This window comes from Podarcis bocagei (assembly GCF_964188305.1).
Source record: "Podarcis bocagei genome assembly, chromosome: 7".
Classification (NCBI taxonomy): domain Eukaryota; kingdom Metazoa; phylum Chordata; class Lepidosauria; order Squamata; family Lacertidae; genus Podarcis; species Podarcis bocagei.
Window position 1 is genome coordinate 9,172,828 of NC_138132.1, and position 26,105 is coordinate 9,198,932.

The window sequence follows — 26,105 nt, forward strand, 5'->3', positions numbered from 1 at the left end:
GTTAAACCACAGAGCCTAGGACTTGCCGATCAGAAGGTCGGCGGTTCGAATCCCGACGGGGTGAGCTCCCGTTGCTCGGTCCCTGCTCCTGTCAACCTAGCAGTTCAAAAGCACATCAAAGTGCAAGTAGATAAATAGGTACCGCTCCAGCGGGAAGGTAAACGGCGTTTCTAATGGTCAGGGGTGCCTTTACCTTTAACCCCAACTGAGTGGTTGTCATCCGACCTGCTTAGGAAAATCTGCTTTTTTGCAGCACACCATTCGGTCCCCCTTAATAAAGGATTTCCCTTCTTTCCTGCATTCCCTGCTGTCTCCTGCTTCTCTGACTGCTTTTCCAAGTCACTGCTTTTGATTTTGGAACAGAAGTGGAGACCGAGAGCGAGCGGCTCCTAACCCTTGCTCTGGGTTCTACCCACGCATAGAAAAGGGATGCGAACGAGGTCGGAGCCGAGACCCAGAGCATTTCAGGGGTCAGTGGAAAACAGATGGTGGGGCAGGAACAGGGAAAAGGAGTGAGTCAGAATTATAAAGGTGAGTCAGAAAATTGTGGAGGGAGCCAAGTACATTTGTGCGTGCGCTTCTATGGAAAGTCTGTGGCCGAGTGAGAGAAGGGGACACAGGGAATGCCAGCTTCCGCACTTCTATCCGAAATAATATGGCAGAACCCGGGAATGAGGAACATATTCCAGCCCGGGGTTTAGGGTAATTTGCACTTGGAGTGAAGAGTGCTGGACTTTTACAGTGGCTTTGCGATCTTGTATTTATTTCTTGCCGAGCAGACTTGCGGAAGGGTGCAGGGACAAGCACACAGGCCTTCTGTGCAAATCTCAAAAGTGACATCAGGACTTTTGCCAACAAAACACTGCACCTCCCAAGGAACCTCTAAGTTTTGCAGGATTAGTGAGACCGCACACTGGAAGATATGTAGGCATCGATGATCGAAGAGCACCCTGAAATAAAACAGGGATAAAACAGCCATGTGTGAGTCTGCAGAGAAGATAAACTAAGTCCTATCCCTCAGTGCAGCAAGATATATAGAAGTCCCTCCATTGAAGTCTCCAAGCTTTCAGTCCCAAACTATTAGTCTGGCAGTCAACCCAACTGGTCTCTGCAATTATGATGGAGCAAGATTCTGTTCCAGATAATGAAAGGCCTCAGGAAACTTGCACCATATTGCAAAAAATAAAATAAAAATCTGTCTGGAGTCTCCTTCCCTCTCTGGACCAGTAAGGGATGATGAGTCAGATTGCAATAATCCATACATTATGGTATCGCAAGTCCAAGTAATCTCTTCCATTTCTGCAAAATGCACACATCTGATTGTCCCCTGTAACTAGTTGCAGCTTTCACATGTTTCTCCTTCGGTGCAAAACAGAAAGCACACATTTTGAGGGGTGTGTGGGTTTTGTAGGGGTGGCTGGCATTACGTTTAATGCCCCCTTTCCCCCCCTCTGACGCCACGGGGATTACTCTTGACTTAAGCAACAGTGGGGAGCCTGTATCTTCCAGTTGGCGGATGGTGCGGCATGAATACCGAGGGGAAACATCCGCCAGCCCTCAAACTCCTGTGAAAACAGTTAGCAGTGTTGGAAAAACACACTCACCACCCTGGCCTTTGGCAGCCACACCCAGCACCCGGCCCCTCCAGCGCCCAGATGGACTGGGATGAGCCTGTCCCCTAGTGGCTGCATGCAAAACTGACAGTGGACATGCATACGTGTGCATACTTTGATTTATCATATACTTCAGGAGTAGGGAATCGTAGAATGATAGACTTGAAGAGTCGGAAGGGGTCACAAGGATCATCTAGTCCAGCCCCAGCCCCACATTTTCTCCCCACCCCTAAAGAAAGAACAACCCTTTATTTCTCCAAAAACATAAAATACTAACCCTCCTTCCCCTTCCCCATTGTCAGTAGCCACGGAGAGCCCTCTCCTCAGCCGTGAATTTGTCCAATCCTCTTTGAAAGCCAACCAAGTTGGTGGCCATCAGTCTCCGGTGGGAGCATAGCTGTCAACCGTCCCTTATTTGGCGGGAAACTCCCTTATCCCAGCGCCGCGTCCCGCTGTTGTCCCGGACTGATGATGTCCCTTAAATTTCCCGGGTTTCATGCTCGCCCGGCTTGGGAGGGAAGCAGCGGGGTCCTCCACTGTGAGAGAGAGCGTGCGCACGAGCTGCCGCGTCTCCGTCTCTCCCTTTTCCCCCTCAGGGGCGCGTCGTGAGGAGATGGGTGGCAGCGGGCGGGCGGGCGGGCAGCCCCTCTCTTGCGAGACTTCCGCCGCGCTGCCAGGGGAAGCCGGAGGTGGCAGCAGTGGCGGTGGCGGCTGAGGCAGCCTGAGGGGGGAGGAACACAGAAGGGCGGCGCTTCAGTGGCCACAGCGCTGCCACAACCACCTCATGCCAGGCTTGCAGGTGGCATGGGCGAGAGTCTCTCTCCCTCCCTCTCAGGTGGGGAAGGGCCTATGGAACTCATAAGCCAAGCAAAATCCCTTATTTTGGCTGCTGGTCCCTTATTTTCAAATCTGTAAGTTGGCAGCTATGTGTGGGAGGGAGTTCCACTGGAGCAACATTCAGATTCAATGGATGTCCAGATCGGAGCTTCAGCATTATGAAAGACGAAGGAAAACTCTCCTCCATCCACTTTCTCTACCTTGTGCATAACTCCATGCATTTCTAATCATGCCATTTCTTACCCGCCTTCTCTCTCTAAACTCACAAACCCCAAATGCCGGTGGCTCAGGGGGAAAGGGCAAGCCAAGTATCTCAGTGACCTCCCCACTCAGCCTGCATACATTCCCTGAGTCCAGTGGGGGTAATAAATAAATAGACGATACTGCAACTCCTATTGCTTAATGGCGGCTGCTGGGATAGCTCATTCAGCAGAACACGAGAGTCTTCTATGTCAGGGTTTTGGGTTCGAGTTCTGCTTTGGGCCAAAGGTTCCTGCATTGGAATCATAGAAGAGTGGGGAGGGACCCGAGGGTCATCTAGTTCACCCCCCTGCCATGCAAGGGGTTGGGCTGGATGACCCCCGTGGCTTCGTACAACTCTACAATGCAATGATGATGATGATGATGATGATGGCATTACGGCGCCTTTAAATTTAACACCGGAAGTTGACCTCACCTGTCCCTCTCCACTCCCCGCCCTCTCTCTTCCTATGGCGGGTGCCTCTCCCAAAATGGCCACCGGAAGTTGACTGTTCTCACTTCCTGTTCTGCGCAGAAGGAAAGCGACGCCGGCGCCCTGCTCACTCGACTCGCTCTTTCTCGTGGCCCAAGATGGCGGCGGTGGCTCCTCTTGGTGCTGCTTCTCCTCCTGCCGAGGCGGCCTTCCTGGGCTTCGGCCCCAACTCGCGCGACCCTGGCCGGCTCCCTTCGCGGCGGGCGGGGGGCCTGGGCGCTAGGAACCGCAAGAAGGGCTGGAAGCGGTGGCGGGGGCCGGAGGCCAAGCTCGGCCGGGACCTGGGAGACTGGCTGGAGGAGAAGGCGGCCGAGCTGAGGCAGCTGGGGTGAGCCTGGGACCGAATCTCCTCGGCGGGGGGCGGTCGAAGCGTGGAGCCTCCAGGTTCAGGGGCAGCCTATATCATCCTCCAGGAGGGCTGAGGGGGCCCTCACCATACCCGGCGGCGGCGAGCCTGGTTTGCCTCTGAAGGGGCCTCTGGCCATCACCAGCAGGGCTGGAATAGGCTGACAAACAGCCCCCTGCTGGGTCAGGACTCAGAGGCCCAGGACCTAAACAGCCCCCTGCTGGGTCAGGACCCTCGCCCAGCAGCAGCCTGTTCTCACAGGGGACAGCCAGATATATAGATGCCCACAAGCTCTTTTTCTCTGGCGATCCCTCGTAGCTGAGTAAGATTGTGTTCCATGAGCATGGTCTTAACAGTGAGTCTGTAATTGACTGTGGAGGCCAATTCTGGATCCACACGTCATTCCATAGTGGGAATATAGGTTTCCGGGTGGGAGTCGATCACGGTGTGGATTTGCAAGGCGTGCCTTCCTCTTAGCCCGTTTCTCCCTTGCATCCTGAGTTCGAGTGTCTTCAAAGAAGTGTGCATGCACACGAAAGCTCATACCAATAACTAACTTAGTTGGTCTCTAAGGTGCTACTGGAAGGATTTTTGTTTGTTTGTTTGTTTCAAAGCCCACGACACCTTTGGTAAAGGCTGTTCTCCAACTGGAGCGCTCGCAGGCCAGTGTTTCCCAGTTGTCGGTCTATATACAATATTTTTAAAGACTTGCCTTGAGACAGTCTCTAAACCTCTTATGTTGACCACCAAGAAAATTCTGAACTTAAAAATGGAAAGCACATGCTGGTGGAACCCTCGCCATTGGTGATTCCCAGTCTTTGGTATTCAGGGGCTCAGTGGACGGAGGACTTGGTTGTCATGGCTACTGATAGCCTTGTGCTCCTTAGTTTCCAGCCAAGTTGGCTTTTGGATTGCTCTTTTATACTATTTTAGACATGTGGTTTATATAGTTATGAATGTGAGTTTATCTTGTGCAATTATCAACATTTATTCTATATTTGAGACCTTAGAATTCCTATAACTGCCCATCCCTCTGTCTTGTGGCAGTGAATTCAATTTTTATACCGCCTTTTATCATGAGGTCTCAGCTATGTGTTGTGTGATGCAGTTCTTCACTTGTCCCAAATCTCTCACCTATCAGGCTTCATTGGATCGACCCCATAGGGTTCTAGTATTACAAGAGGTAGCGGAAACAACCTCTCTATCCACATTTCCCATGTGTGGTTTCATGCACCTTTCTTGCCTTTCTTCGTAGAGAAGTGGAGAGGTTGAAGATGAAATAAGCAGAGGGGTGCTGAAGGACCGATAGTTCTGGGAGGAGTCAATTGCAGAAGTGCAGGGAGATAATTACTAGGGAGTACACGATGATGCACCCACAGTTATGGGACACTGGTGTGCAGCAGATATTATGGGCTGGAGTAGAGCCCGCCTGCCTCCAGGAAGCCAAACCTCTGAGAGGAAATGTTTTGTTGGCGCAAATAGCCAGTGTGTGTGCAGATCTTGAGGGCATTGTGGAGTGGCCTGAGATTTGGATTGGCAGTGTTTATTAGTGCATTATCTCTCTATATATATGCCACCTGAGAAGCTCAATGTAATGTACTGTATGTGGTTCTCCCCCCCCCCCCCCATATTTTATACTCACAGCAACAACCCTGTGAGGTAGGTTAGGATGAGAGATGGTGACTGACCCAGGGTTACCCATTGGTCTTCAGGACTTGAGTGGAGATTCAAACCCTGACCTCCCAGGTCCTAGTCCATCACTAAACACTATACCACACTGTCTCTCAGTGTTGCTACAATGCAGGAGCAGAATGGTAGTGTTGGCTGTATATCTGGGGCCTGGAGAATAGTCTTGCTGTAGTGGTCCAAGTTTATTTTTTCCCTTCTCTCCAGAGGACCTGTGTCAGAGAAACCCAACGAAACCCTCTTCTTCGTAGACACTGGCGTTCAAGAAAAAGGTAAGAGGCTGCAACAAACGAGAAGAGTCTGCTTGGGTCATGAATACTGTACCAGAGAAATTGGAACCTGGATCAAAAGTGTTCCCGTTGTGTGCAGTATAAGCCGCCTCCTGGAATGGGACTCGCAACTCCTGCTCTCAACTTGCTTCATCGTGCTGTTTGTTGGTTGTGCCTCTGATGAATCCTTGGCTTGCATTTTCCTTCCAGGCCGAAAACAGAAGTGTGGCAAAGATAAGCCGTTGAAGATCGACTTGATCCTGCAGCCGGATTCCAAAGTGCCTCCACCCAAAGAGTAAGTCTTCTTCTGGGTTGTGCAGAAGAGACTGTAGGAAAGCCGTTGCCTGTCTGGTGCTCTTGATATCCCCCATCTGAGCCTTTGAGCTTTAGGGAGACAATTAGAGGCAAGAGAGGGAGGGTACAGCCAGGCAGGATAAGTTGTAAGTTTGGGAGCGCCAGCGCTAACTTGCATAACACCCAGCAGGCTGCCCTTCGCAGAGTCTCTTTACACAACTTGGTTCACTGAACTACAGTGGAGCCTTTTTCTTACTCTACATATGACCATATTGTAGGTACTCCTCCAGGAGACTCTGGAAATAGAAATTCACAGTAATAATTTCCTTCCATTTTGTTGACTGTCAGATTCTCAGGGAAGTGTGAGTGTTTCTCTCCTACTTTTTGACCTTTTCAGTATGGGGAATTTTTCAGTATTTCTCCTCCCGACAAGGTTTAGTTCAGCCACTTTTTCATCATATGACTTAGACTCTCTAGGATGCACACCTTACAGCTCTGTGGCTTCCTTTCTAGCTGGTCAATGTCCTCCTTCGAACTACTATTCTCTTTAGGTAGCTTGCCTACCCAACATCCCATGGGCTTCAGAGGAGGAGGCCCTGTTCTTGCTGCCCTGAGATTAAAGGTGCTGCTGCTACAGTATCGGGAAGTAAAGTGAGGGAGTGACCAGAGGGTTTTTCGAGTTGCTATGTAGGATTCAAGAAGTGAGGGAAAAGGCTGGTTCGGGTCCTCTCAATAAGAAGCTGCCTTTTGCAGTATCAGACAGTATTTATCCATTTAGCTCATAATTATCAGCATCGGCTGATGGCAGTCATGCTTGACCAGGGGTAGGCAACCTAAGGCCCAGGGGCCGGATGTGGCCCAGTCGCCTTCTCACTCCTGCCTGCGGATGGTCTGGGAATCAGCAGATTTTTACATGAGTAGTATGTGTCCTTTTATTTAAAATGCATCTCTTGGTTATTTGTGGGGCATAGGAATTCGTTCATTATTTTTTTCCAAAATATAGTCCAGCCCACCACATGGTCTGAGGGACAGTGGACCGGCCCATGGCTGAAAAAGGTTGCTGACCCTTGACCAAGAACTTGACCAAGAACTTGTCTTTATTCTCCTTAGCATCCTCGCCCACCAGGTTCCCAACGGCAAGAAGCTAAAGAGGAAGCAGCGGCTTTGGGAGAAGTTGACGGAGAAAGGGGTGGTGCCACGCAAAGAGCGCCTCCTTCAGGAGAGGTTGCAGAAGCCCCCGGCGGTGAAAGCTGCAGAAGCCGGCAGCGGCATCGATCCTTCCAGGACGTTCTATGACATGTGGTCAGACTCAAGTAAGTCGAGACGGCAGTCAGGTGCAATAATTCTTTCCCTAGCTCTAGAAAGAGAGAGGAGTCTTGTGAGTTACAGGTAGGTAGGTGGGACTTGAGAGTTTCACCGCTGCTACCCCACCCCCCTTTATAAGCAGTAGAGGTCACATCCTTTTGGTTATAAGCCAGCGGTTAGCAAGCCAGTTTCCATGGGGTATTGGGCCTGAATGGGGTTCCAGGTCTCCTGAAGGGTAAAAAGGTAAATAACCCCTGGACGGTTAAGTTCAGTCAAAGGCGACTATGGGGTTGCAACGCTCATCTCACTTCAAGCCGAGGGAGCTGGCGTTTGTCCACAGGCAGCTTTCCGGGTTATGTGGCCAGCATGACTAAACCTCTTCTGGCACAAAGAAACACCGTGAGTGCACGGAAACCCTGTTTACCTTCCTGCCGCAGCGGTACCTATTTATCTACTTGCACTGGTGTGCTTTTGAACTGCTATGTTGGCAGAAACTGGGACAGAACAATGGGAGCTCACTCCATCACATGAATTTGTATTGCCAACCTTCTGATTAGCAAGCTCAAGAAGCTCAGTGGTTTAGACCACAGTACCACCCATATTTTGAAGGTCATTCTATGTGGCCCAGCTTCTCACGTAAAGCATCACGTAAGCTACAGGCCAGTTCCTTTGCGTGCAGCATTTGCGTGTATCTGGAGGGAAGCTCTAGTGGCATGTGAGGGTGTTGGTGTCCAGCTAATTCAATAGGATGTTGGTCTGTGTGGAACCCTATATGGATACAGGCTATTTTGGCCCTCCAGCATCTCAAATACCGTATTTTTGGCTCTATAGGGCGCCAAAATTCTCGCCCTCTCTGCTCAGCACCCCTTCAGCGAAACGGCAGGAGAAACGGAGCCCCTTCTATTTCTCCTCCCGCTTTGCTGAAGGGGCGCTGCGCAGAGAGGGAAAGCTGCGCAGCACCTCTCCAGCGAAGCGAAGCATGGAGAGCAAGAGGGATCGGTGGGCACCGACCCCTCCCGCTCTCTAGGCTTCAGGCGGATAGCTGCCTGAAGCCCCCTGAGCGCAGCGAGAACTGCCGCTGCGCTCAGAGGGTTTCAGGCAGCCTTGCCTCCGCACCCGGAGCTTGCAGGGCAGGGGGCGGGGGAAGCCCGAGCTTCCCCAGCCCCCAGAACAGGTCGGGGAGCGGCAGTCCCTTCTCCCTCTTGGGGGAAAGCCCGCAAGAGCCACACGAAGCTTGTGTGCGGCTCTTCGGGGGTTTTCCTGCCTGCCTCCCCCCCGCCCCCGCACTCGCTCCATAGGACGCACAGACTTTCCCCCTTAGTTTTTAAGAGGGAAAAAGTGCGTCCTATGGAGCGAAAAATACGGTACATTTGCCGTAGAGATGAAGGACAAAGTTGTGTCACCCTTCCACATATCTAGTCCCTGGATGCATTGCCATAGCTGACGGGGGCTGAGAACACCCCACAGTAGTTGCTTTTCCTGGAAACATCTGAGAGTTGTGCAAGGAACGGCTGGTGCATTTTGCAGCAGGTTGTCCTCTCACCTGTAGCTCCTTGCTCTTCCAGTCATGTTTTCTGCGGCTCATCTTCCCTTCTCCACGTCTCTGCTTCATGCCTTGCGGTGCCATGAATGGCATGGGTGAAACCTTGCCATTAGGAGGAACCCAACCACCTAATCAAGACACTTCTTGAACCCAACTCCACTTTTCAACAGTGCCGTTTTTCAAAAACAAAACAAAACCCACCCTGGCTGCCCTCTCGAGACTTTTGCAACCTGGTTGCTTTTGTTATGTTTTGCGGGTAGAAAGTGCCCGGTTTGCAAGGACTGAACAGAAGCTTAAAGGCAGCAATTTGAAATGTCATTTCATGCTTGATGTGATGCAGACGTGATACCACCCGCTGTGCCATTTATTCACTTCTTACTTGCGCAGGTTGATGTAGGTGTGCCTGTTACCTAGATGGTCATCCTTTGTGGTCTTGGGGCATGTGTGTGTGTGTGTGTGTGTGTGTGTGTGTGTGTGTGTGTGTGATTCTTGTGTCTCTTCTGGGGACATGCACTGTACATTCCCCGCTCCCCAACACGTGGTTGAATCTCTTTATCTCTAGTAGACGTACCTGTAATCACATGCGTGTATCGGCTTCCTGGTTTTGTCTTCATCCCCTCCGCCTTTTCTACGGTACAAGATGTGTACCTGTTCCAGCTTTTAATCTCTTCAGCTGGGAGGGGAAGGAAGTCAGTGTGGCCTCCAGATTCTATCTAGGTCATGGCCCAGTGTCATGCTAGCTTTCTCCAGGAGAGGTCAGCACTCACACAGCGACATGCTGAAAAGGATCTTTTTTAGGAACCCAGGGGTGGAATCTCTCCTGCGTCTCTTTTTTCCTTTGCCCCCCCCCCCCCCAAATTAAAATAAATCCTGGCTGTTTTAAGAATTTGTGATATCTTAAAAGTTATGAGGGCTTCCGGTAGTTAGAGGAGAGATGCTGAGAGCTATTCGTCTTGAGTTCTCTTTCCAGCTTTGGCTGGGAAGGGGCGGGGAGACGCAGAGAGCACAGGCTGTCCTCTGGGACTCTCTTCTGTGACCCGGAGACTGCAAAGGGCAGCCCGATGGCAGAGAGAGTCATCTGCTGGGCTGGCTCCCTAAGCAGACGTACCCAGTTGGCCAGGCTGGCCCTGTGGGATTTCCCCTTGCGGGGAATCCCTCCCACATGCTCTGCATGTTGCTTCCAGCGGGAGTTGCCTGGCGCTTCTGGCTCAGCGAACAAGGTGGTGGGCGGTGATTGGCATTTCTCTCCATCCCGGCTGACACTCATTCAAGCAGGTTGGAGCAGCTACAGTCCTCCCTCCTTCGCTCCCCCTCCCTTTTTCTCCCCTACCTTCAGGTGCCTGTTGTGTTTATCCTTCCCAGCTGCTGCCGCCTCCTCTCTTCCTGCCCCCCTCCACCCCCCCCATCTGCTGGGGGTCAAAGGTTCAGGGCTAATCTAAGTGCTTCAGAGGACAAAATGACCTCCCTCCAGGCCACTGCCCGGTTCCCGTGGGTGGCTGGAACGTGACTGCCCGCCCACACTCTCTGGCCAGGTTGGCAACTGTTGCCAAAGCAGAGCAGGCCGGTATGTGTGCTGATGGGGGGAGAATTGAGTGGCTGCAGCCCCAGAGGCTGCATCTCACACCTTGTTCAGAAGAAGCAGAAGCTCTGGCTCTCTCTGGCCTTGTGACATGCTTTCTTTCTCCTCCCCTCCCTTTTTTGTCTTCCCAGACCCGCTGGACAAAGCCCTGGCTGGGAAGGATACCTGGTTCCTGGAGCAGACCAAAAAACAGCCCGTGAAGGTACGTGGGGGCCTTCGCTTTTGAGCAGGGGGGGGTTGCGTGGGGAGCCGGGGGCCGCTTCAGCCTCTCTTTTCCTTTATCTCTCCTTAGCGCCCGGAGCGTCTGCAGAAGCCTCGATCTCAGCTGCCGGCCGTGGAGGTCATTCCCCCAGGAGGGTCCTACAACCCCAGTTTCGAAGCCCACCAGGTATCTGCAAGCCTTTCCACCTGTGGGGGTGTGGCTGCGGCACTGCTAGGGATTGGGAAAGGAGCCATGGGTAATGGGAGGGGGCATAGGCAACGGAGGCGCCAGGGGAACACATCACACTTTTTTTGAAGTGAGGGTGGTGTACCGTTTTCAATTCAAGGGCCACATTTCCTCATCAGCAAGCCTCCAGGGGCCACATGCCAGTGGCAGGCAGGACTCGAGTCAGATTTGGACAGCGCAGAAGTTGTGACTCTCAGCTATGTGCAGCGGGCTAGATTCAGTTGGAGGTGTCTATGCACGTACACACATTACTTTTTATCTGTTGTATTACATTGATAAACCACCTTCACCTTCCATGGAGCTCGAGGTGGGTTAGACTAAAGCAGGGGTCAGTAAACTTTTTCTGCAGGGGGCCGGTCCACTGTCCCTCAGACCTTGTGGGGGGGCCAGACTATATTCTGGAAAAAAAATATGAATTAATTCCTATGCCCTACAATTAACCCAGAGATGCATTTTAAATAAAAGCACACATTCTACTTATGTAAAAACACCAGGCAGGCCCCACAAATAACCCAGAGATGCATTTTAAATAAAAGGACCCATTCTACTCATGTAAAAACACACTGAATCCTGGACTGTCCGTGGGCCGGATTGAGAAGGCGATTGGGCCAGATCCGGCCCCTGGGCCTTAGTTTGCCTACCCATGGGCTAAGAGATGGTGACTGACAGCATGGTCACCCAGCATTAGCTTCATGGCTGAGTGGGAGATTCGAACCCTGCCCTCTCCCAGGTCATAGTCCCAGCACTCTAACCTTTATGCCACGCTGGCTCAGCCAGCCAGCCAGGCAAATGAGTGATATCACAGTTTAATAAAGCTTTGCAGCCAGGAAACAGCATCCAGGGAGGAAGCAGGGCTGGCGAGGGACGTAGCTTGAGAAGGATCCTGAGGGCCAGACAGAGAGGGCTGAAGGGCCACATTTGGGCCTGACTTGGAAGAGAGCGTTCCAGGATGAGTGAAGCAGTCCCTTAAGCATCACAGCGGAGGTCCCACGAGGGACGGCTAGGCCTGTTCCTCCGCTGTTCACGCCGCTCCCTTCCCCTTTGCAGGCCCTCCTCCTCCAAGCCCACGAAGTCGAGCTGAAGAAGCAGAAGGCAGCGGAGCGATTGGAGCGTCAGCTGAAGTTCCCCACAGTGGATGAAGCCCCCACTGAGGTGAGCGTTTGACCCTGCAGAAGGGAGTTTCGCCGCTGAGGCTGTTGGGGAATTGACCTGCGCCCTTGCTGGCATTCTGACCTTGTTCTTGGGAGGACAAAAACAATAGCAGAAGGAGCAGAGGTGCCACCATTGGACCAGAGGATTGTATCAAGTGAAGACTTGGTCAGGATATCCTGGGGCAAGCTTCCCCAACCTGGTGCCCTCCAGATGTTGGACATGGACTCCAGACCATTGGTTAAGGATTATGGGAATTGGAGTCCGAACAGTGACGTCTAGAAGTTGCCAAGTTGTGGGGAGGCTGTCTTGGTTTTTTCCTCGGCTCTCAAGAAAGCAGCAGTGTGTCCTGTTTGTGCAAAGAGTGCAGAGGGCCTTGTCTCGGATAGAGTCAGTCAAGCTCTCCTGTCCGTTACCTTCTCCTAAGAGCACATTGTTATGCCATCCTTTCCATGTTTGCCAGGGTCACTAAAGCTGCAGAGGCCCATAAAATGACAATGGCTCATCTAGGCCGGGGCTTTCCAAGCTTTCAGTCCCAAGGAAAACGCTTCCCAAATTTTTATCCCTGCTAAGGTGCATCTGTGCATTACAGGAGATTCTTGGGGTTAGTAGAGGGAGGAGTTTTCAGCACCTGCAGCTGTCCAGTGTGAAAGGAGAGTTTGCAAAAGCTCCCAGAAGCTGCCTTTTCATGGACGCTTACCTGCTGCTGCTATTGATCTTCCAGAGAAGCCCCAGATAAACTTCCTAGGGACGCAGCGTGAGAATTACAGGTTTAGGTAAACACGTTGACAGTTCAGGTGCTGCATGACAAAATCACAATTTGTCACTTCCTGGCTTTTTAGTGCTTTTTAGTAGGTGTGATCCTGGAGGGGTGAGCTGTGGTGTCGCAGCCTGGCAGCAATAAGTCATCGTGCTTATGTAGATGAAAAGTTGCCACTTGGTGGCTCTCAGCCCCTCCTCGCTGAATCCTCTTTTGCGGAGGACCAGGAAAGGGTAACGTGGCCGCTTCACCCGTGGTTAGCACCCCTCTCCCGCTAGAAGCAAGCCAGTTTCCTCACTTGGCCCGAGGAGAGCGTATATTTAGCCTCCTAATAGGCCTTAACCCTACAGCACTGTATCAGTTTAAAGGGATGTGCCGGCCTCTGAGAAGATGTAAATAATCCTGCCCAGAGGTGCCAGGGCCTGGCACTGAGCAGCAGCAGCAGCAGCCTCCCACCAAACAGCAAAAGCCCCCAAGCCTAGGGAAGGAGCCAGGAACCAGCCTAAGGCTTGGAAGAGCCATGCAAGATCCTGTGTGCTGGGTCTTTCTGTACGTCGAATTTAAATGCAGCTGAGGGCTTTTTAAGTGTTACTTTTTGGAGTCAGAGACTCAATATGAACGTGTTGGTATGAGGTACGTGCTTTCCCCATTTTGGGCGCCATGACTTGGCAGTAATTAGCCTTCAACTTACCGTATTTTTCGCTCAGCAAGACGCACCAGACCATAAGACACACCTAGTTTTTGGAGGTGGAAAACAAGGAAAAAAATATTCTGAATCCCAGAAGCCAGGACAGCAAGAGGGATCGCAGCTCAGCAGCGGGATCAAGGCCCCCTGCTTTTGCTCCATAAGACGCACACACATTTCCCCTTACTTTTTAGGAGGGAAAAAGTGTGTGTTATAGAGTGAAAAATACGGTAATCATTGCCAGTGCGGATTGGGCAAGACTTGCTGGAGAAACCAAGCCGGATTCAAGGTTCTTGTGTTGAAATACAAAGCCCTGGTCAGCGTGGGTCAAGGATAAGGGCCCCAGAGCCCTTGTATCCCTGCTCAGTCACTGAAATCCAGAGGAGTATTGTGACCTTATTGCTAATTATTAACTGCTTAGGTAATGGCGATGCTTCTGCGGGGAGGTCAGAGGGACCTTCAGCCTGCCGATAGCCTGGGTTGTATCCAGTGTTAGTCATACTCAAAGTAAACCCATTGAAAGTGAGAGGGTTACTGGATTGTTTTGGTTTTACCATGTATTTCGTATTCTCCTTTTGTGTTTTTCTGTTGTGAACTGCCCTGGGATCTTCGGATGAAGAAGAATAAACAACAGAGCAATAATAATTGTTAGCTGTCCTTCCATGTACAGAGGCCCCGTTGGCCTCCACTAGAAGTCAGCCATATAGCATCGCCAGGCCCTTGTAAAGGAACACTCTTCCAGCAAAGATTTTGCTCTCTTTTTGACCTTTAGGTATCTGTTACGAGACATGTCCGTGCCAACAGGCCTTTTGTAGCTGCTCAATTTTCATTTTTTTAAATGTTTACCTGCCTCATTCTTTATTTTTTGTTTCAGTGTCGGGCACTGATATTTTATGAAATGGCTTATGCTTCTTTTCTTTTTTTAAAATAATTTTTATTAAATTTTCCATTTTAGCAATCCAATCAAATCACATTAAATATTCCAAATTATACAAATACATATTATATAGTCCAAATATTCCGCCAAATTATAAAATTTTCTTGGGACTTCCCATGCTTCAAGTTCGGTGGGGCTCTGATCATCTTATATCTCTACTGCCTTGAGTTTCCAATAGTTCCTTTAAATCTTCCTGTTGTTAACCTCCCTTCCTTCTTTCATGGCCTCTGAGTTGTTTCCACAGGCGAGTTGAAGTAAACAATGATATGCTTCTGTGTGAATTTAGATATGGCTTATGTTTCTATAGGTAAATGAAATAAAACCACACAGGGTGCGCTGAACCCCTGTCTGGCTCTGCCAGACCCTTTCAGATATATTGATGTGCAGGCAGAAGGTATCACACAGAGTGAAATGGGAAAGAGGTTCTTTGCCTTTGCAACGGCCTGCTTCTCCCTAAGAGAGTTGGTGCATCCTTTGAGGACAATTGATTGAACACTACCGGCTGTTGAGAGGAGACGCAGCCCCGGCAGGGTGTGCGATGTTTCTCTCCGTCCCCAACCCATTCCTAATAATGCAACTTCCCTCCGCGCTTGCAGGAGACGGTGTTCCAGGAGCAGTGCGAGGGCCTTTTGGAGGAGGAGTCAGACGGCGAGGGGAGGCAGGAGAGCCCGTCGGAACCTCAGGAGGGAGAGTCGCAGGCGGACGCCGCTCCCATAACTCGTCTGTCCCGAGTGGCGGCAGGAGAAAAGAAAACAGAGCGCCAGCGGAAAAAGGAGAAGGAGGCCAAGCGGAAGGTGGGTTTGCCCTCTGTTTGGGCAAAACTTACACACAGCCCCAGATTTGTGGTTGTGCCTGAGCCCCTCCCTTATATCCCAGAACCATAGAGTTGTAGGCTTGGAAGGCTCCCTAGAGTCATCTGGTCCAGCCGCCCCTCTGAAACACAGAAATTGCAGCTAAAGAATTCCATATAGATGGTCGTTCAACTTCTGTTTAAATACTGAGGTTCTCCCCTATGTTCTGGGGTAGTCCGTTCTGCCGTGGAACAGCTCTTACCCTCAAAGTTCTTCCTGATGTTTAGTCAGGATCTCCCTTCGCGTCGTTTGAATCCATCGCTTTGGGTCCTACCCCCTGGGGCAGCAGGAAACCAGCTTGCTCCACCTTCCATGTAGCAGCCCGTCGGGTACAGTCGTACCTTGGAAGTCGAACAGAATGCGTTCCGGAAGTGTGTTCGACTTCCAGAACGTTCAGAAACCAAGGCGCGGCTTCTGATTGGCTGCAGGAAGCTCTGCAACCAATCAGAAGGCCCATCGGACATTTGGCTTCCAAAAGAGCATTCGCAAACCAGAACAGTCACTTCGGGGTTTGCAGCGTTCGGGAGCCAAAATGTTCGAGAGCAAGGCTGTTCAAAAACCTAGGTGCGGCTGTATTTGAAGACGGCCTGTCATGTCAGCCCTCAGTCCTCTGTTAGGCTAAACACAACCAGTCAATGCCTGGTTCCTTGCACCTTCCACCTTGAAGCAAGTTCAGCCAAGTATTCAGGCATGTTTTTTTTTTAGAGCAGGGGCCCTCCAGGGGGTGATTGGACTCCCAGCTCCCCATTAGCCCAAGGCAGTGTGGACAATGGTAAGAGGAGATGTGGCCCCAACAGAAGGCCAAGGGTCCCCTGTCCCTGTTGTGGAACATGTCTTGGGAAAAATGGTTCGCTGGTTGAAAAACTTAAAAATTGCATATGTAGAATATCAAGCGGGCGGGGGGGGGGGTTCCAGTTGTGGTCCACCCCCCAAAATTATGCACCTGGGTCTTTGTGTGACGTTTTCCTGGTCATATCTGGGTCATTGCCTTTGGGGCCATGGGTTGATTTGCACCAGGACTTTGACCTGGGACTCCCTTTCAATACTGTGGTGGACTGAAGGAGGCTGCACCTCTTCCCCTCATATTCAGAAGAATAAATGCTTTATTCTCAATGTTCATTGTTAAAGAAATTACCGTATTTTTTGCACCATAACACTCACTTTTTTCCTCCTAGAAAGTAAGGGGAAATGTCTGTGCGTGTTAGGGAGGGAATGCCTACGGGTGGCATGCCTACGGATTTTCCTCCTCTAAAAACTACGTGCGTGTTATGGTCGGGTGCGTGTTATAGAGCGAAAAATACGGTAACTCTTCTTTGTAAGACCCTTGTCTGAAAGACTTCCCCAGCTCCTACGTGGGACTGAAAAGATAAGGTTGCCTTTGGTCACCCTCTAGTCTCAGACTGTGCATGCCATGCACTTGAAACACACATGTGACCTTCTGCAAAGGATCTTGGCAACTGAGCCACGTGCAGAGGCGGCATTTGAAGTGGGGGCACCTTCCCTCCCAGCTCAGACTCTCCTCAGCACTATGCAACAATAACTATTGTCGTGGTTGTTACTGTTACTATTACAGTGGTACCTCGGGTTAAGAACTTAATTCGTTCCGGAGGTCCGTTCTTAACCTGAAACTGTTCTTAACCTGAAGCACCACTTTAGCTAATGGGGCCTCCTGCTGCTGCTGTGCTGCCGGAGCACGATTTCTGTTCTCATCCTGAAGCAAAGTTCTTAACCCGAGGTACTATTTCTGGATTAGCGGAGTCTGTAACCTGAAGCGTCTGTAACCCGAGGTACCACTGTGTTTCTATACCATCCTTCATCTGAGGATCACAGGGTAGTTTACAATATAAAAATGCAAAAATACACAGCACAGCAACAAACAGTAACAATAACACACACTCCCCAGTTTAAAAGGTCACAGATTAAACTAATTAGCCAAAGGCTAATTACAGCTGAGTTACCATAGCCTCCCCTGCCTCTGAGATGTGGGTGTGGGCTGTTTCTCTATTCTCTTGTCTCTGGAAGTGAAGCTCTCTATAATAATAATAATAATAATAATAATAATAATAATAATAATAATAATAATAATAATAATTTATTATTTGTACCCCGCCCATCTGGCTGGGTTTCCCCAGCCACTCTGGGTGGCTTCCATAGAAACCAAAAAACACTAAAATATCACACATTAAAAACTTCCCTGAACAGGGCTGCCTTAAGATGTCTTCTGAATGTCAGGTAGTTGTTGATCATTTTGACATCTGATGGGAGGGCGTTCCACAGGGCAGGCGCCACTACCGAAAAGGCCCTCTGCCTGGTTCCCTGTAGCTTTGCTTCTCGCAATGAGGGAACCGCCAGAAGGCCCTCGGCGCTGGACCTCAGCGTCTGGGCAGAACGATGGGGGTGGAGACGCTCCTTCAGGTATACTAAGCACAGCCACAAAAGGGGCTCGCGGTTGCATGCGGTATGGCAGGTTCCTACAAGGCCTCTGGTGAACAGGGCTGTCCATGCGCACCTTGATCCTGCTGGAGCACAGAAAACCTACAAAACGGAATAGCTAGAGAATTTGGCTTCCTCAGCACCTCCCTTTCCTGTAAAATTAAACACGACATTTCTGGCCCGGGTGGTTATGTGCTTGGAAGAATCTTGACATTTCTTTACTGAAGTCTCAGAAACCAGTGGGAAGTAGCTTGGTAAAAAGCAGGGGCATTTTCTGGCATTCTTAGCTGCTTCCTCCTGTTAAGCTGCAAAAAAAAAAATCAAAATAAGAGGAGCCAAACCTCCATAGCCCATATAGACTGTACGATCTAGCTTTTCCTCGAGGCAAAGTTTGGTGCAAAACGATAGTTGTTCTAGTGCAGGGATGCACAGACCAGTCGCCCTGTGATTGCGTAAAATGCCCTTTTGTTTTGTTTCTCTGTGTGTGTGTTTCTACACACGCCCGTACTCCTTCCTGTGCAGGCACCTAAGCCTCTGCCAGGGCTTGCTCCCTGAGCTGCCCTTGAGAAGCCGTGGCAATCGGGGCTGCCTTCTGGGCCGCCTGCCAGAGCAAGCCTGATTATCCTCTCCACCGATGCTGCTGCGGCTCGCGAACACGCGGCCATCTGGCCGAGCCTGGCGCCTGCCATCTGCTCCCTGCAGGAGCTACGCGGGAGCAGGGAGGATGCCAGCTCTCGGGGACGACCACCTCTCTGCTGAGAGAGAGAGAGATCCAGCGATCCTGTGCTGGCAAGAGGGAAGGGGTTTGCCCTGGGCTACAGAGCGCACCGTGGACAGCAAGGGGCAAAAGTGAGGAGGGAAGCCATTCTCTCCAGAGATGCTGGCCTCATCCTCTCTCTCTCTTTTCCCCCTCTGCACACAGAAAGCCCGGGAAGCGCTTGAGAAGGCGGCCCGGCTCCGGCGGCAGGAAGTGTTCCAGCTGCGCGCCATCCGGCTGCAGGTGAAGCGGAGGGAGGCGGAGCTGATTCGCCGGAAACGAGAGCGGGAGGCCAAGCGCAAGGCGGAAGAAAACAAGCCCAAGAGGCTGGGCAAGCTCAAGTAAGGGCCTGTTGAGGGGGGCGCGAGGATGGGAGGAGGAGCTTGGTTAAGAGACGCCACGGATAACGTTCCCATTCTCTCCACCCCTGCCAGGAAGGGAGCTGCGAAGCAGAAGGCCCGGTCCTTGTCTCACACTTCTCAGCAGGGCTTAGAAACTCAAGATGCATTAGCTAGGTGCCAAATGGCTCCTTAAAGCAGGGTTTAAGGAATGTCTCGTTGCCATTTTGGGGCAGGGCTGCAAGTCTTGTTTTTCAAAGGATGGACTGACTGTGATCGATTCTCGGTTAAACATCTGGCTAGCTCAGAGGACCACCTTGAGCCCGGTGGAGAGCTTTGAGAACTTTGAAGGAGAAAAGTCACTTGACCCAGGGACAGTCCACATATACAGTGGTAACTCTCGTTAAGAACTTAATTCTTTCTGGAGGTCCGTTCTTAACCTGAAACTGTTCTTAACCTGAGGTACCACTTTGTCTAATGGGGCCTCCCTCTGCCACCGTGCGGTTTCTGTTCTCATCCTGAAGCAAAGTTCTTAACCCAAGGTACTATTTCTGGGTTAGCCGACAGTAACCTGAAGCATCTGTAACCTGAGGTACCACTGTATATTGGCCCATTCCGACCTCTCTTTCTGTATGGTGACTGCCCCTGCTCAAAAAAAGCGTTTTCGTACCCTGAAATTCATCCTGAGTGTGCAGATAAATTATAACGGATAGAATTCGACATGGTGGGGTATTAGTGTGTGAAAACGGGCATCTTCGCTCAGTCGCAAGCAGCCAGGCGAATTTCGGACACTGCTTCTCAGCAGCCCCCTTTTGTTTTCCCCCTCTTGCGTGGCAGGTATGAAGATCCTGACCTGGACGTGCAGCTGAGCACTGAGCTGGCAGAGTCATTGAGGACACTGAAGGTGAGCATTTGCAGGGCAGGCAAGAGGCTGTATTCAGCTTCTCCATCAAGCGTTCCCTTGGTCCTGTTGCTGCCCCCCCCCGCCTCTTTGTTCTGCCTACGCTGCCTTCTTGGGGTTGGCACAACCTTCGCTGCCCGCTTTCAAGCCAGCCCTTTTCAGAACGCAGCTTTCTAATTAGGCCGCCCACTCCGAAGATGGGCAGCCCGGCCTTGCTGGCGTTCGGAGGGGCTGCTGAGCGGAGTTAAGAGAGTCCCTTTGGAGTTGAGGGGTGGTCCGTTCCTCTCCAGGGGCCTCTGCGCTGTGCCCCCCCCCACCTGCCCGCCCATGCCTGCATTCTTCCTTCCCTTGGTGCCCGATGATGAGACCCATCCTTGCGCTCGGAGAATTTGCAGCAATTGCTTGCTGGGAATGTGAAGTTCCCCAGGGGCTCCCTGGCCCTGCCGAGCAGGTGAGGACTGGGGAGCTGAGGCGCCCAATGGAAGACTCTCCTTTCTTCTCTCTCTCCTGCCCCCTCCACTTCCCAATTTGGAAGGGTTCCGCCATGTCTGGGTACTGCACGGCCAACAGACTTAGAAAACAGCATCTCTAAAGGTGTCCTCTCAGAGCTGCTTACTGCCAGCATTTGTGCCCCTTCTCTGGACCAGCTTAGGTCAGGGAGACCCACAAATTCATCCCAGGATCTTGAGCTCTCAAACTCATCTCCCCTCCACACAGTTTGGACCAGTGGCTCCCAAACATGTTTTGGACCACTGCTGCTCCCTTGCTTCCATAAACGCCTCCCCAGTGGCTCCTATAAAAAAGGCATTTTTGCAGCATAGCAGTTTGTGCAGCCTACTAAGGAGTTGCAGGCATGGAATTGTCGAGTTGGAAAGGGACCCCTGTGGTCATCCAGTCCAACCCCCTGCAATGCCAGGGGTCTCAACTAAGTCATACACAACAAGTGGCCATCTAACCTCTGCTTGAACAAAAGAATAAAATTCAAAACAGTATCAATTAATTGCGCATTTAGTTTAGTTTAGATCAATTTAGTTTAATTATTTCTTCAAAATTTGTGAACTTGATCCTGTGATGCCATTTTTTTTCAAAGTCACTTACACCTCCTGCCGCCGCTCCCCTTGCCCCTTAGTGCCCCCCCCAGCAGCCAGCACAGCCCACTAAGGGGACACCTGCTCTGGACCGTGCTGACTTCCTCTTCCTGTTGTGTGTGACCTTCACCTTCCTGCATCAGGTGACTACCACAGAGGGAGGAGGTGCTGCGTAGACGTCCCAGGATGTTCTTCTCCATCAAAATTAACATGATAGATGGGTCTTTCTGCATTTGACTATCTGAGATGCCACAGAGGGATTTCATGTCAGTAGAGAGGCTGAGCTTCTGGCTTCTGTGGCCAATAGCCCGAGAGAGAGGCCTGTTCTGCCTGGGTGTTGACTCCCCTTTCTCTTGAAAAAACCTGATCGGCTGAAGTAGCCACCTATTGCCATGCACGGTAGCAGGGTGTTCCAGAGGTCTGTGGTGTGAAGAATTAACTTATTTTGGCATTTGCCTTGCCTTTGTTGCCTCTTAGTCGTGGGGAGTGACCCCATCAGAGGGCTTGTCTGCATGCCCCTATTTCACAGTGTCCTTTCAGCAACCCTGTGACTGGCGAGCTAGTTTGGGATTGCAGCTTCTCCAGCGCCAGCCAATGAGCTTCGAGGCTGAGAAGGCTTTGGAGGTGGGCTCCCCCCCCCCCCCGCGACTTGCCAAATGCTCCTTTCCCTCCCTCCCTCCCAGCTCCTCACACCTCCCCCCTCACAGGCAAAACTCCCAGAGCTCATGCAAAACACCTCCATCCCAGGGAGCAGGAAGGCACCTAATGAGTGTACGTGAGGAGTTGATGTTGTGCGAAGAGTTGCTCTCCCGACACCTGCAGTGTCTCTGCTGGAGGTGTTGGTGCAAAGAGGGGAGGGCTTCGTACAGCTGTTTCTCCCCCCCCCCTTTTCTTCACTGTAAGGAACACGGCTGAGACTCCAACTTTCTGGTGCAAAAGGGAAACTCTCTAGCCGACTGTGCTGTGGGAAACGGTTATGATTTGCAGGAGACCTGGCGTGGGGAATCTCTGGCTCTCTGGATAATTCACCAGGGCCAACTCTCAGCCCCAGCGATCAGGGCTGGGGAAGATGGGAGTCTGAGCCCAAGAAATCTGTAGAGCCACAGATACCTCCTCAGAACCAGTCTCTGTGTTTGACTGTTACAGGCAAACTTGAATGTTTGTGTATTCGGGTTTTTTTAATCCCCAACTGTGTGTAAGAGAAGGTGGGGTATTTTGATCAGGGCAAACAAACCTTCACGGTTTCGACATTGGTAGTGGATTTGGGGGAAAAGAGGTGTTCTGAACTGCAGGCCCAAAGCGGGGCTTGTGTGAATGGTTGGGCACAGGGATACCAAGGACGTCAAAAACACGAGTGATCTGTTCTAGTGCTTTATTAAAGAAAGGTGCAGACTTAGAGGAAATCGGCTTGCCAGTTCTCCTAGCCTTTGCAAAAGCAGGACAGATACCATAGCAGGGAGACGGTTTGTCCGTGCCTGAAGCAAACAGTCACACATTCTTTATACATAAAGCAGCAAACATCACTCTGGCCCGGACCTCCCATCGCTTCACCTGCCCAGATGACTGCATAGGTGGCAAATACCCAGGCATTACCCCTTTCTGGTCTCAGAGCCCAGCACCCCAAGCCCATAGATAAGGATAGCATCAGAGCGAGTGAATATAAACATATACGAGCTCGTTGCTGCAACAACTACCAATTCATTGTGGGGTTATCTTGACTACCAAGATGGTGCTTGCAGAGCTTCCGGAACAATTCGCCTTTAGTTCAGCATGTGAGCGCATCCAGGCACAGTTACCTCTCTTTGCCATCTCCCCCTTCTCTGACAAGCTGGATGTTGAGAGAACCAGTGAATCCAGGTGTTGGCTGAATCTCCCCGAAGAGTAGCCTGATCAAGACTGCATGGCACATTAATGGGTACTTGACCAGGAAGGCTCTCCTGCCACATGCCCCGGACTATCGGGATACCACAGGTCTCTTTGTGCTTAACATGAACCCAGATCTGTCACGAGTTCTGTTTCTGCTTCTTCCTCCAGCCCGAAGGCAGTATCCTGAAGGACCGGTTCAAGAGCCTACAAAAGCGCAACCTCCTAGAGCCCAGAGAACGTGCAAAGTGAGTGGGGTGGCAGCGTTGGCAGGGGTGACTCTTCACCGTTAACACAAGGAGCCCACTTGATTAATGTTTCTTAACTGGAAGAAGGCAAGCCAGAGTCAGCAACTCCTGCAGAGAGATGGGGGTCAGCCTCCTCTGGTTGGTTCTTTAGGCCGCAGGGAGTCTTTCACTGGAAATACTTGCTGGGCAGCCATCGGTCCAGGGATGCTGTGGTCGCATCCTGCATTGCACATCCAGCATGGAGCTGGAGGGGAGGGAACGAGATGACCTTCCAGCTCTGTAATCCTGAGTCTCTTGTTACTTCCTCCAAGCGGTTTAGCAGGTCTCTGATGCCACCGTGGCGTGCCCAGATTCAGGCAGTAAATTACCCCCAGGGGGTGGGTAACTCCCTACACCTGTTGCCGGCTGTGGCCTCTTTAAACTATGGGATATCGTGGGATTATCCACACTTGCTTAAACCTCTGATAAGATTTGCACGTTCCAGAGAGGAAGCTGAGATTTCAGTAAGTTGAGAGAATCGGCAAGGTCAGAGGGTCTCCTCTTGCTCCTCTCCTTCATACAATATAAGCAGCAGCAGGATAATGCTGGTGTCTGTCTCTCTTCCTCCATAGAACTGTGCCCCTCACCACCAGCAAAGATTCTTTCTTATTCATTCATTCATTCAATTTATACACCGCCCTATACCCGGAGGTATGAGGGACGAGGGTGGCGCTGTGGGTTAAACCACAGAGCCTAGGGCTTGCCGATCAGAAGGTCGGCGGTTCGAATCCCCGCGACGGGGTGAGCTCCAGTTGCTGGGTCCCTGCTCCTGCCAACCTAGCAGTTTGAAAGCACGTCAAAGTGCAAGTAGATAAATAGGTGGGAAGGTAAACGGCGTTTCCGTGCGCTGCTCTGGTTCGCCAGAAGCGGCTTAGTCATGTTGGCCACATGACCCGGAAGCTGCACGCCGGCTCCCTTGGCCAATAAAGCGAGATGAGCGCCGCAACCCCAGAGAAGTCCGCGACTGGACCTAACGGTCAGGGGTCTCTTTACCTTTTTATACCCGGAGGTCTCGGGGCCATTAAGTAGTTGTAAAAACCCTGGGAGTTCTGTGTGGATGTGGAATGGCCTTTCCCAATTCCATGTCCACCAGCTCGTCTGTGCTGGCTTGTGGCCAATGTGGGGGCTTGTAATCCCAAACATTGAAAGGCAACCACTTGCGGAGAGGGCGGGTGAGGCTGATGTGTAGACCCTTTCGGCCAGTTCGCAAATGTGTGTCCAGCACTTGGATTTCTGTATGTGAAGTGGCAAATCAGAGAGCCTTTGATTCCGCTTCACAGCAGCTCAAAACACCGTACTGTTGTTTGAAGGTGTTGCTTCACATCTTTAAGCGGTGAGTCACAAAGTGCAATAGTCGCAGCTCTCCTGAGGACTTTGGGGGGAAACGTAATCTCTAAGCCTTGGTGCGGGAGGGAGGGAGAGAAACCTTTCAAGGGAGGTGGTGTGTGGCCTTTGGAGAGGAGGTGTCTCTGCAGCCATGGCGGCTTGCCTCCCAGGTTGCTGTGCTTGGCTCTGGGCTTGTGTGTTTAGTAGTTCCTCTCATTGAGGACTGTAAAGTCCCTAAACCTCTTGTGTCTTCCTTGCCAGGTTCAAGAGGAAATACCGGGTGAAGTACGTCGAAAAGCGCGCCTTCCGGGAGATCACGTAAGTGGTGGCAGCGCTTTGCCCGATAGTGACAGGCTAACCAGTCGCTCTTGCCCCCTGCCCCTCTAATCTTGCTCCACCGTCCTTTTATTTATTACTTACTTACACAGAAATGCACAGCCTGCCCAGCTCAGATGCATTGTTACTCAGGTTGACAACAGCTAAAATTGCAGCAGCAGCATCGCACAGCCCAGACGGGCGTAGCGAACAGAAACGCCGTCTTCAGATAAAAACATCTACTGGCCAAGGTTAAAGCCTGCCAGAATAATAACAGCAAGAAGAAAATACTTTTGCCAACTGGGGCAAGACAGCCAAAGCAGGGGCCACATAAATATATTTTAAAGATGGGAGCGGGGACTCCTTGCAGTATTAAGCAAAGCAGTTGGCACATAAAAGGGAGATGTGCCCTTGTGTGCTAGCTTTCTCATTGCGTGGAGTCGTTTCTATATGGGGATGTCTGTGAGTGGCACCCCCACCTCTAGTTGTGGGGTGGTTCGGTCCATTCTGCTGCTGCCACCACCTCCTTCCTGCCCCATGCTGTGTCCTGCCTCAGGTTTACAGTCTGCTAGCCATGGGAGAGGAGGCCTGAGGGTGCCAGGGTGAAGATGCGAGGAATCCTTAACAGGCATTTGAGTCTATTTGGGGGATCAGGCTGTTCTTCTGGGAGTGGGGCAGGGGCTCCATCTCCTAGATGCCCTTGGATCTCAGGCTAGTGTATGAATGCCCTTTCCTTAGCTTCTGAAGCCACGGGGCAATTGATAGTGGAGTCCTTTCCAGGAGGCAGGGTGCACAATGCTTCCGGTGGTCCGTGGTTAGGGCCAAGCTGATCTTCCCCTCACTGCTGTGTTCTTCCTGCTTTTGCCCAACTAAACTCCAAGCACAACATATGCGTTCCTCCCCCCTGGAATCCTGGGAACTGCGGTTTGCTACAGGTGCTGGGAACTGTAGCTCTATGCGGGCAAACTACAGTTCCCATAATTTTGGGACGGGGAAGGGGTGTGCTTCAAGTGATGGTATGTACACAGCCCAAAGCAAGTCTCATCTTAATAATATAATAATAATAAAATTTTATTTATATCCCGCCCTCCCCAGCCGAAGCCGGGCTCAGAGCGGCTAACAACAGTAAAATAATACAGCATTCTAAAACCAATTCATTATCTTTCCTTGGTTCTTGTCCTCTGGCCTTTCTCTCGGACCCAGTTCAGCTGGTTTGAGCATCTCCCGTCTAGGCCCCTCTCTGCCTCCCAAGCTTACACTGTTGCCTCTTCTTTTGAGAGAGATCCAGTCATCCACTCCTGGTGTTGCTTCTGACTCCCCTTAATTCATTACTCTTCTCTCTTCTCTCCCTCCCCATTCTGCAGGTTATAGAACACGGATTACGCCAGAGCCTCCCAGCAACTCACTGTTTCCCCCAATATTTCATTAAAATTCCATAAACCGCACTCAGATTGTACCTATTCTCTCTCTCTCTCCTCTCCCCGCTCACCCCATTTGTCTTGAGTGTGCAGACATAGGATGTGCCGCTTCTTGACTCGTTGTGGGAAAGGGCCCAATCAGTCCCCTTAAGTCCATTACTGGTTCACAAACAGGCAAACCTTCCTACGTCTGTACGCTTTCTGCTCTTAAAAAAAATGGAAAAGGGAAACTTTGCCCTGCAAAAAGTTCCCCTGCATCCCATTTTCATCAGGCCCTTTCAGCTCTACACAACTTGGGCCTGCTTTTTGCCCATTTTTGCAAGAGGAGGTGAATGGACACTTGC

General features: G+C 51.2%; 1 protein-coding gene across 1 annotated transcript; it reads left to right on the top strand.

Annotated features, from left to right (window-relative positions):
- The first annotated feature begins 3,260 nt into the window (after positions 1-3,260).
- Positions 3,261-25,788, top strand: NOP53 (NOP53 ribosome biogenesis factor). The gene is made up of 13 exons (XM_081200475.1): positions 3,261-3,511; positions 5,423-5,487; positions 5,695-5,779; positions 6,889-7,091; positions 10,337-10,407; positions 10,498-10,593; positions 11,701-11,805; positions 14,781-14,978; positions 18,391-18,566; positions 19,401-19,467; positions 22,587-22,663; positions 24,290-24,346; positions 25,708-25,788. The coding sequence occupies exons 1-13, from the start codon at positions 3,282-3,284 to the stop codon at positions 25,712-25,714; spliced, it is 1,437 nt and encodes a 478-aa protein (XP_081056601.1). The 5' UTR covers positions 3,261-3,281; the 3' UTR covers positions 25,715-25,788.
- Positions 25,789-26,105: the final 317 nt, after the last annotated feature.

Excerpts from the sequence above, each read along its gene's own strand:
- NOP53 (XM_081200475.1), top strand. The coding sequence starts at position 3,282 with ATGGCGGCGGTGGCTCCTCTTGGTGCTGCTTCTCCTCCTGCCGAGGCG. Across the intron at positions 10,408-10,497 it reads CCAAAAAACAGCCCGTGAAG|CGCCCGGAGCGTCTGCAGAA; the intron begins GTACGTGGGGGC and ends ATCTCTCCTTAG. Across the intron at positions 19,468-22,586 it reads AGTCATTGAGGACACTGAAG|CCCGAAGGCAGTATCCTGAA; the intron begins GTGAGCATTTGC and ends TTCTTCCTCCAG.